The 11,908-nt window shown below is 38.8% G+C and overlaps 1 protein-coding gene across 1 annotated transcript in view; it reads left to right on the top strand.

Moving 5' to 3' along the window:
• The first annotated feature begins 326 nt into the window (after nt 1–326).
• The window catches only part of SHC4 (SHC adaptor protein 4), a 160,798-nt gene continuing 149,216 nt past the window's right edge, over nt 327–11,908 (top strand). The window contains exon 1 of the mRNA XM_051980618.1: nt 327–1,005. Coding sequence (XP_051836578.1) covers nt 436–1,005 — 570 coding nt within the window. The 5' untranslated portion in view covers nt 327–435. The remainder of the gene's footprint in view (nt 1,006–11,908) is intronic.

The raw sequence follows: 11,908 nt of genomic DNA, 5'->3' as shown, positions 1-11,908 counted from the left end.
TTCTCAGAGAGCTGGTAACAGCGGCAAGAAGCCCAAGCTCAGAGCAGTTTAGATGCCTGGATTCTATTGCAGGAGCCAGTGCAGGGAGGGACAGCAGCTCTCTGGCTAAAAGCAGTGATGGGGACTTGGTTTCTGCATTAGCTGTTACCTCTTAGGGTTAAAAATGTCTGGGAAGAGATGATCTAGGAACCCTGAGCAGAATTCCATGCTTAGGTGAGAGTCTCAAAGGAGAGAGAGAGAGAGAGAGAGAGAGAGAGAGAGAGAGAGAGAGAGAGAGAGAGAGAGAGAGAGAGAGAGAGAGAGAATGAGAATATTAGAGAGCTTTCTTTCTCTGAATTGTATGGTGTGTTGAAGCATTTAATTTCCATATCGTTTATCTGCCAGACGGGGAAGCCAATTTATGCAACAGTATCCTGTTTCAGCCCTGCCAAGGCTATGAGAGGACGCAGTCCGGAGAGCCTCAGTGGACACGTACTGTATGTAGGACTCTTCGGGTACCCCGGGATGCTGCACAGGGCCAAGTATAGTCGTTTTCGGAATGAGCCCATCACTTCCTTAGATGAAGGGTCTTCTGGAGGTTCTTCAGTCAATGTCAAAGGTGTACCTCAGGCTTCTCCTTCGTCCCCCTTGCCAGCTCACCTGCCTGGGGAAGATGTCACCTTGGCGGCTCAAGATAACCCCACCCCACTGTGTACTTTGATGCCCCGAATGGCAAGTCTCAGACTGGCCAATCCAGCAAACCTACTGGGACTCAAAAACTTCTGCCTGGGGACCAGAGAGGTGCCCAAGCTCAAACTCTTGGAGAGTCGGGGGGCAGCTCCGAGCAGCCCGACTTCCCCAGAAGCCAGCCTTTCCCGGGCCACTTCTGCTTCGTCTCCTCAGCTGGATGTAGAAACTCAGGATAACTGCATCCTGCCCACCTCGGAGGCACCAGCTTCTGGGAGCAATCAGGATGGGTCCTCTCACCGGCACCTGCTGGGAACAGGCATGAACTACTGTGTAAAGGTAAGTCTGCTCCCTCGGTGTTTTTGCTCCTAAGAACTGATTGAGAAAGGGATCTTCTAGGTCAGTCACTAGTGCTCTGGGCGACTTTAGGCAACTTATGTAGATTCTCTGGGCCTCAGTTTCCCTCATCGGTAAAATGAGTTAATTTGGACTAGATAATTCCTAAGGTTCTTTCCAACTCTAAAGTCTGGGAATCTATGATTATTTTTGCAGCCTCTGGTTTTGCTAAGAAGAGCTAAATATCATGTGAGTCTAGAAATATGAAACAGGCAATGCAATGAGGATAACTGAAAACTGATATTATGTTTGGGAAATTAAGGGGTTGAAAGAGGTGATGGTCAGAATTGTGGATCTCCCCTAATATACACTTAAAGTGACATGTTCTCAGATCAGAGCACTTTTCAATTCAAAAACGACCAGGGAGGACCTAGGGCAAGAGAAGGTGCTACTTCTAGACAAGAACAATTACAAGGATGTCCACTTGATTTTGTTTGATTCCATAGTATCATCAGAAAATAATCACAGTAATTTCCAGTCCAAGAATGCAATCCAGTACAATCCAATGAGCATCTATTAAGCACTTAGCATGATTTCTAATCTAATAGGTCTTTATTAAGCACCTACTATGTACATGGCTCTACTGTAAATGACGTAGAGACAGAATAGCTCACATTTAGTAGTATAGAAGAAAGGACATGGAATTTGGTGCCAAAATATCTGGCCTGGAATCTAGGTACATGCAACCTGTGTATCTGTTCAAGCCCTTTCATCCATCTGGGTGGATAGATGATAATCAGGCTCCCTTCTTATAATTTACTTTATGGTCAAATGTTTTCTTCTGTATTATTTTATTTGAATTTCACTACAAACTCATTACAATCCAGTACTTACAACAATTCCTGGTCCACAGACAGCATTTAACAACTGCTTGTTGATTGACTGACTGCCTGTGAGTTAGCCAAGAGAAAATCATTATCCCCATTTTATGGATGAGGAAACTAAGTCTTAGGAGTGGAATAGTTCACCTAAGACTACATATCTATTAAGCGGCAGAGCTGTAACAATAGTCCAAGTCTTCTGATTCCAAGGCTACCTTACATGTTGTAGGTAGGAATACCATAGATAAAAGGGGAGGGAGGGAAAACACACAAAGAGGTGTGGAGGAATTTTAATCTGATTTTTCAAAAAGTCATTTAGTGCTCAGCCAGTGTTTGCTACATACCTGTCAAGTGTCCAGTCATGGTAAAGTCTCTGGGGGTGGGGGATGGGAGATATTTTTAGGTGCTTGTCTTAAAGGAACTTACTTGAATTAGTAAGAAAATTAGTGAGAATTAGTGAGTATACACACACAAATACACACACACACACACACACACACACACACATACACACACAATTTCATTGGTATGGTGAAACTCATGACCAAAGCAGAAATCATTTGCTCTGAAACTTAAAGTCTTCAGAGAGTGGCAGGGGCATTGAGTCACTGGCCCCCGTTACACAATCACTGTTTGTCAATGGTGGGTCTTGACTCCAGGCCTTTCTGACACCAAGGCCAACTCTATCCACTGTGCCATATTGCTTCCCATAGTTGCACCAATATAGTCGTATTCATATGTACACAATATACATTTATCTCTCAAATAATTAAAGAATAAATCTTAAGTACCAGGTCATCAGAGATGTGAATGTTCTATATTAGTGGTGTAAAATTCAAATAGAAAGATTCCTACAAAGTGCACAGTTTTAGGCAACCACAAATTAGCATTATCCATGCTATATTGTATTTTCAGTGATTTTGTCAAACATTTCCCAATTACATTTTAGTTTGGTTCAGTCCAAGTGTGATACCTCTGTTCTACACTATGTGTACTGTTGTTTGTCCTTTGTTCCCGAAGAGGACCAGGGCATCAGGGAGATGATACCATGACAAGCAAGTTAATTGGATTTAAATGAGGGAGGGCTGTGCAGGGTTACTGGCCTCACTTTCCCCTCCAGAGCCATGTGGGTCCAGTGTCAAGATATAGATCAGGACGACTGGAGATGGCCCGGATGCCAATGGGAGACCTTGGCCTTTTTATGCTAAGGTTTTCAACAGGACACAGTTTGACTGAGGCTGCACCATTCAGTGATTAAGGCTAGGTAAGAATTGAGGCAAAGAATGGACTCTTTTACCTAATTTAAAAAAAAATCAATCTGGGAATTTTGGGCCCAAAAATTCATTTTGAAGCCAGTCAATGAGAGAGTGAATTGAGTTTAAGGAATGGTTCTTAGGAAAGAAATATAGCAAGTAAATCTCAAGCTATCTTGGGAGGTTTCAGCAATCAAAAAAATTTATTATAGCCTAGGTTTAGTCAGGGAAGGCCTCCTAGAGGAAGTGAGTTTTGATCTCATTCTTAACAAAAGCGTAGGATCTAGATTGGCAGGAAGTAGGACATTCCAGTCAAGTGAAACACAAATAAAACCCAGATACAAGAATGACCATTCACAGAAAATAATAAGACTGGAAAGTTAATGCTGGGAAATAATGGGAGATTAAAGTTATTATCTAAGGGTGATGCCAGGTAGTGAAAGTACTTGAATACTAAATTAGGAGATAGGATTTAATCTAGTATTTAAAAGGAGCTACAATGGGTCTTTAAAAAAAATTCCTGAAATATTCATTGGCTTTCTATTGCCTCTATGATAAAATACAAAAATTTAGGGCTAACATTTAGCACTCTCTTTGTTAAAGATCCCTTCTTTCATATCATTCCCCTTCATATATTCTCTGATTGAGTCCAACTGGTCTTTCAGCAATTCCCAAGCTGGGCAAATAGGTGGTCTAGTAAATGAAGTGCTGCAGTCAGGAAGATATGAATTCCAATCTGTGTATTTGTACCCAAAGGAGAGAGGCAGATGTATGATTTTTATCAGCAAAGGGAAATTCTCCCAGTTCAGACTCCCATGTTGTTTAAAATTTATAAATATCAGAGAGTTTTCTGGGGATACTGTTGTTGCAGAAAGTAATATTCATTTCATAAATGACTTATCCAATGTCATATAGCTAACCTTGAGATAAGCCTTGAACATGAACAGCAGTAAAGGTGGCCTCTCCATCCTGCACACAGTAGGCACTTAGGACATTTTTGTTAAAAATGAGTTTAATTCTTAAGCAATGGTCCCCATTGCAAAAGTGCTGTTGTAGGAGGATTAGTCTGGTAGTTATGTGTGGGATGGAATGAAGAAGAAAGATAAGAAAGAAGCTTCTTTAGTAATTTTTTAGTAATTCCATGAGGAGGAGATGATATGAGGATGAATGAACAAGTCATATGAGAAACACTTGAAGGGACTGGAAAAATTTGCTCTGGAAAAAAAGACCTAGGGGCAACAAAATAGCCATCTTTGAGTATTTAAATAATTATCACATGGAAGAAGAAAACAGGGATTTGCTTCATTCCTATTTGCTTCGGGGACAAAAGTAGGTGACTGTTACTGAGGCAGATTTTGGCTGGATAAGAGGAAAAACTTTTGAAAAATTAGATCTGTCCAGAAGCAGAATGAATAGGCCACTTCAGAATGTAATGAGCTCCATATCAGCTCTTTAGACACAGCTTAAACTCTCTTGCTTGAGAGTTCAAATGGGAATTCCTTTTCCATTAGATTTCCTATTAGATGCTGCTGAGGTCCCTTCTCTCTATGATTCTGATTAGGGTGGTAGCCATGGAGAAGGAGAGGAAGCTATGACTCCCTAGGAGAGTCAATTAACAGCCTTTGGAAAATGATTGATATAAGGAGCACAGAGAAGAAGAAGCGTGGAAGGGAAAGCCCATAATGGCAAGGATTGTAACCTAGAAAGCAGAAGCTAGGAAATTGGGGAAGGAGCTGTAAGGGAGAGAGAGGTACTTTGTCAAGGAGAAGATGAAGAGTTTGAATTTAGATGTGTTAAATGTGACAAGGTGGCGCTTGCTTGGTGAAGTCATTTATGCAGTTAGAAAGATGAAGCTGGGTCTCAGACAAGAAACCAAGGGTATGGCTGTAAATTTTAGAGTGAGCAGCAGAGAGCTAGAATAGTAAGAGGTTGGCTCTTTGAATGCAGAGTTATTTCAGATTTTTGTTTTCTTTTGTTTTGGTCTTAGTTTTTAATTTTGACTCCCCAGGGCCTGGTAGAGTGACTTAGTTATAGGTAATACTTAATTTAAGATCATGTACTTAAATTCAGTACAGAAAAGGGTCTTTGAAGTCCCTTAGATAATCCATAATCCTCTTGATTTTCCAAATGAGGAAATAGACCAAGAAAGGTTAAATGGCAAAACTGGAATTTGAACTCAGGGCCTCTGACTATATTCAGCACATTTTCCACTGCACCATTCTGCTTATCTAAGTAGGTCAAGATATAGTTTAGTACATGTGGTGAAAACTCACTGAACTAGGACCATGGGAATTAAAATTGTAGTTCCTTTTAGTTCTAAAATTGAAAATTAATAGCAACTTCTGCCCAAAACTTTGAAATTTTTTGTTCTTATAAACCTAGGGCCTAGCACATGGTTGTTATTGTTGAATCATTTTTCAGTTGTGTCTAACTCATGACCTCCATTTGGGTTTTCTTGGCAGAGATATTTTCTCTTCTAGCTCTTTATGAGGAAACTGAGGGAAACAAGGTGAAGTGGCTTGTAAAAGGTCACATAGCTAGTAAATATCTGGGGCTGGATTTGAACTCAGGTCCTGACTCCAAGTCCTATGTGCCATCTAATTATCCCCAATTTTTAAGCTTACCTTTTTATTCTGGGCATACAAATATGATTTGCTTGAAAGGAAAAAAAGGAGAGAATTAGGTAGAATCTTTTCATGGCACATCAGTGCAATTAGAGGAGGAGATAGGGTCTGGTTACTTAGAAAGCTTTTCCTACTTCTCTGTACTAGTGTTTCTTTGTGTTATCTAAATCACTGGAGAAATCTTTTACGTTGGGCTGTACATAGGGTGCCCCTGGGGTTTGGGGCACCCACAGCTACTGAAGAACTTGAGCATTGATGACTCATTGATACAAGGCCAGTGATAGTTGTCTCATCTTCTGAGCCGTCTCTACCATATTGGCCTGCCTACATCAGAGGTACACCCTAACCAAGTGGCTTATCTAAATTACACATAATGAATGCTATAATGATATATAATGATGCTTGAACTGATCATCTACTTCTTTTTCTCTTGTTTTTTCCATTTCGTGGGACCTTTTCATTTGCATCTTTTGTGTCCGTCCCTAGTTCTGACACAATGTCTTGCATGTAGTCAGCCCTTAATAGTTACAGGTTAAAATAATTGAACACATTGTCCTCCCTGATATTATGAATAAATAGATAGATGTCAAATGACTTATTAGCAATAACTTTCTAACATTAGCACATTGGAATAAATTATTCTTCTCACCTTCCTGTAAAGTCCACTTTTGATGCCTTACTGTGGTTTGAAAGTGACCTTGAATTCAACAAGATCCTCTAAATCATGTTTCTTCCTTTTTTCTCCTTCTTCTCCTCCTTTCATCTTTCGAAGGTGATAAAGAGGTAGATGGAAGGCTTGAAAGAGAAAGGTGAAGTACCGTGTTTCCCCGATAATAAGACACTGTCTTATTAATTTTTTGGACAGAAAAACGCCAGAGGGCTTATTTTCAGGGGAGGGCTTATTTTAATGAACATTGACGGCAATTTTAATAAACAGGTAAATGTGAACAAAAAAAGTACCTTTATTCAATAATGATCATATCATCTTCTTCAACAACATCGTCATAAGTGTCCATACCCTGAATTCCGTCCTGATGTCTTGCGCCTCTATTTCCTTCAGAAGAAGTGGACCCAATCTGTCATGTCCAGCAATATAGCTCTCTTTAAATGAACATGTCTTGTCCAGGTAACCTGCTCGTAGTGCCTTGGCGACACAGCTGTCAGTAATTTTATCCCAAGACTTCTTCACCCAAGTCACGACTTCTTGCAGACAGGGCTTCACAAAGTTTCCACGCTGATTTCTTTCCATTCTATTTTCAGTGTAGTCATTGACTTCCATGTGCAAATGGTCCTTGAATGGCTTATTTATTGCAATATCAAGGGTCTGGAGATAGGCATTCCTGCAGGAATCATTACTTGATCTATTCTTCTCTCTGCAAGGAAGTTCTTCATTTCTTTAGCGTGGTGAGTGCTGGCTGAGTTCTTCTTTTATCCTCCATCATGCCCCTTTTATCCTCCATCATGCCCCTTTTATCCTCCATCATGCCCCCTCACTCCCGCTTACTTACTGGGTTTTTATGTTGTCCTGCCTCAGCTCTCCTCCGCGGCACTGCTCTCAATGGCGCCAGCAAGCAAATCACTGGGGAAGAACAGGATGACACGTTCACTGCTGCAGCTCTGATTGGATGCAGCTCAGAGAGCGGCGTGCGTTTCATGGTGGTGGGGGGAGGGGAGGGACAGTGCATACAGAGGGTACCGTAATGTAGCGCGTGTAGTGCAGAGGATCACCTTCACTACAGTAGCAATCTCAATAGGGCTTATTTTCGGGGGAGGGCTTATTTTAGAGGAATCTTACACAGTAAGGGGAGAGCTTATTTTCGGGATAGGTCTTATTATAGGGGAAACACGGTAGAAGGTCTGAGAAAATGTGGGGAAGTAAAAGAAAAAGAAAGAGCAACACAGGGAAGTGGAAGACAAAAGAGATGGGCAAGAGAGTGCCCTGAAGGCTATCAAATTTGTTTCTAGTCAATTAAAATGTTGAGAATGAAGTTACATTATTTTTTTTTGAAGGAAGTTTATCTTAAAACAAGAATGAGGAAGAAAAGTGTGGGAGCATGGAAAGGGCAGAAGATGGAAAGAACTCCAAAGCCAGACTATCTTTTTTTGCATAAGGCTAGGTCTATTTACAACATAAGGCCTTAGAGATACATCAGAACTGGAATGTAAAAGGTATATAAGTTTATTCTAGTGCTAGGATAGATTTTTGTCTCTATCACTTCCCAACTACAAAGTACTTGGATATCTTCCACATTGGCTTTTCCATCTACCATTTTTGAAAAGGCATTATCCACCTCAAATGTGCTTGGTACTTCAAGTATCCAATGGTGAAATGTTGAAGAATATAGCCATTAAAAAAAGTTAAGTACTTATCATGTGCTAGACACTGTGCTACGCAGTAAGGTTTCAAAGAAAGGCTTCCAGTGGCCCATATCCTCAAGGAGGCTTATATTCTAGCAGAGGGAGAGCTCTTTCAAAGAGATTCCATGAAACCCCTAATCATTGCCCTTATGAAATGGAGGGAGTGAATTATTTACTACCCCTAGTTGTGATTGTGGATATTGGACAAATGGCTAGAAGTTAATGGCTTTAATCTATTTGATTAGTTTCCTCACTTTTTCCTTAGAGATGAAGGAATAGAATCATCCCTTTACAATATATGAATAATAGTGATCCCTGGCCAGTGTATTTTGCTACTTTCTTGAATGGCTCTAGGGACAGAAAGTTTGGCAATGGAGATACAATCATATCAAACATCTTATCCCAGCTAAGGAAGGGGTAGCTTTTCTATGGCTATCCATAGAGAGTCAAAGTATATGAAAGAAATTTACAGAAAAATGTGTAAATATAAGAATAGGCAAAGAGTAAGATCAGAGAGAAAGCCTTAGAGGGAGGAGGACTGGGAAAGTTGTCCTTCACAAAATGGGATTTGAGCCAAGTCTTGAATGAAGGCGTAAATAAGAAGAACATTCAAGTTATGGGACAGAGTCACAGGAAAGAGATAGAATTAAAAGATGGCATATAATGCACAAAGAATACATGGAGAATTGATAAATGATCAAAAGATATGAACTGAAAATTTTCAGATGAAGAAATTGAAACTATTTTCATAGTTTCTCATATGAAACTCATATGAAAAGGTGCTCCAAATCACTATTGATCAGAGAAATGAAAATTAAGACAACTCTCAGATACACCTCTGTGATTGGCTAAGATGACAGGAAAAGATAATGACGAATGTTGGAGGGGATGTGGGGAAAACAGGGACACTAATACATTGTTGGTGGAGTTGTGAACAGATCCAACCATTCTGGAGAGCAATTTGGAACTATGCTCAAAAAGTTATCAAACTGTGCATACCCTTTGATCCAGCAGTATTTCTACTGGGCTTATACCCCAAAGAGATCTTAAAGGAGGGAAAGGGATCCTCCCATTTTGCAAAAATGTTTGTGGCAGCCCTGTTTGTAGTGGCAAGAAACTGGAAACTGAGTGGATGCCCATCAATTGGAGAATGGCTGAATAAATTGTGGTATACGAATGTTATGAAATACTATTGTCCTGTAAGAAATGACCAGCAGGATGATTTCAGAGAGGCCTGGAGAGACTTAGATGAACTGATGTGAAATGAGCAGAACCAGGAGATCATTATACACTTCAATAACAAGACTATACATTGATCAATTTTGATGGACATGCTTCTCTTCAACAATGAGATGATTCAAACCAGTTCCACTTGTGCAGTGAAGAAGAGAGCCATCTACACCCAGAGAGAGAACCATAGGAACAGAGGGTGGAATACAACATAGCATTCTCACTCTGTTGTTGTTTGCTTACATTTTGTTTTCTTTTTTCTTCCTTCTTGATTTGATTTTTCTTGAACAACAAGATAACTGTATAAATTTGCATACATATATTGGATCTAACATATATTTCAACATAATTAACATGTATTGGACTACCTGCCAGCTAGGGTAGGGGGTGGAAAGAAAGAGGGGAAAATTTTCAGCAAAAGGTTATGCAAAGGTCAGTGTTAGAAAAATTACCCATGCATATGCTTTGTAAACAAAAAGCTTTAATAATAGAAAATAAAAAGTTTTCATTTTAAAAAAGAGTACATGGAGAGAAAATGCAAAAAGGTAGGAAGATTGATAGATTATGATAGACTTTAAATGACAAACAGAGGATTTTATATTTGATCCTGGATGTAATAGAGAACTACTGCAGTTGATTGAATAGGGTCATGAACTGATCAGACTTGCACTTTAAGGAAAAATCACTTTGGTACCTTAGGAAAAAATAAACTGGAGTGAGGAGAGACTTGAGGCAGGGACACTCATCAGAAAACTATTATAAGAGTGATGGAGGCCTGTGCTAGTGTGGTAGCTATTTGAATGGATAGAAGGAGAGGTATATGAGGTCATGTGAAAATAGAAATGACAAGACTTGGCAACAGATTGGATGTGTGGCATTAGTAAAAGAGAGGAATTTCTTTTTTTCTCCCTTCTCCCTCTCACTCACCCCAGAAATGGCTACTATTAGATACAAATATATATTTATGTATGTGTAAAATCATTCTATCCATATTTCTATTTATTCAATTCTTTCTCTGGGTACAGATATCATCTTCCTTCATATGTCCTTTGTCATTAATTTGAGTATTTATAATAATCAAAATGACTTGGTCTCTCAAAGTTATTATTTTTTATCATTCTTTTTATTTACTTGTTTTTTAGTTTCCAACATTTACTTTTATAAGACTTTGATTTCCATTTTTTCCCTCCCTCTCTTCTACCTCTTCTCCATCTCCAAGATGGCAATCAATCTTATATAGGTTACAAATGCACAATCAAATTAAATATATTTTCACAGTACTCATATTGTGGAAGAAGAATCAGAATAAATAGGGAAAAACCACAAGAAAAAAAGATCTCCCAAAAGTGGAAAGAGTATTCTTTGATTTGCATTCAGACCCCACAATTTTTTCACTGGATGTAGATAGCATTTTCCAATGTGAGTCTTTTGGAGTTATCTTAGATCATTATATTGGTGAGGAAAGCTAAGTCTATCAAAGCAAATCCTTGCACAATGTTGCTATTACCCAAAATTGTTCTTAAAATAATTTTGCTATTACTATATACAATATTCTCTTGCGTGGGTCAAAACTTGACCTTACAAATAGTGATTCCTTACATAGAGAACCAGATCTGAAGAGGTTAGTCTATAAGATAGGTGATGATTCCCTACCTAACACCAGTAGTGTATATGTTTTCCTTATGCTTCCATATTGAGGATGTAGTGAATAGAGCTCCAGAACTAGAGTCAGGAATCGCTAAATTAAAATCTATCCTCTGACACTAACTAGCTGTGTGATCCTGTCTATGCCATTTAATTTCTGTCTCAGTTAAATCAAATATGAAATGGGGCACTTCCCTCAAATTTAATAAATATTTTAGAGGTAACTGCTGGCACAGTAGATAGAGCACTGGAATCAGTAATACATGAATTCAAATCTAGCTGGGTATTCCTGGGCAAGTCACTTAATCTCTGTCTGCTTCAGTTTTCTCAGCTGTAAAAGGGGGATAATACCAGCACCTACCTTGAAAGATTGTTGTGAGCATCAAATCATATAATATTTGAAAAAAGAGCTTGGTTTAGCACTTAGAACGTAGTAGATACTATATAAATGTTTATTCCCTTCTTGTCCCTCTTTTCCTTGTAAGTACTTGCTTTAAAATGAGAACTCAGGAAGATCCAGTCAGATGTGCTTTAAAATCTGAATACTTGAATATTTAATTTAATATTTGAAATTTAATATGAAATCGTGTTAAGTTTGAATAATCTAGATCTCAGCAGGCAAAGTACGTAAGAAACAACAGTCTATGAAGACTTCTCTTTGCAAAGACTAACCCCTCTATTTTGGACTTTGAAGCTTTTATTATTCTTTTTGTCAACATTATTGTACTCACTGTGTATATTGTTTTCTTGGTCCTGCTTACTTCATGCAACATCAATTCATACAAGTCTTCCCAAATTTCACTTTGTTCTTTGTATTCATAATTTCTTATGCTATAATAATATCCATTACATATATTTCACAATTTGTTCTATTCTCCAACCTATTGAGTGTTTCTTTCAGCATTATTTTTATTTG

The sequence above is a fragment of the Antechinus flavipes genome, chromosome 2 (assembly GCF_016432865.1).
Source record: "Antechinus flavipes isolate AdamAnt ecotype Samford, QLD, Australia chromosome 2, AdamAnt_v2, whole genome shotgun sequence".
Taxonomy (NCBI): domain Eukaryota; kingdom Metazoa; phylum Chordata; class Mammalia; order Dasyuromorphia; family Dasyuridae; genus Antechinus; species Antechinus flavipes.
The sequence above is the reverse complement of the archived record's forward strand: the minus strand, read 5'-3'. Positions and strand labels throughout refer to the sequence as shown.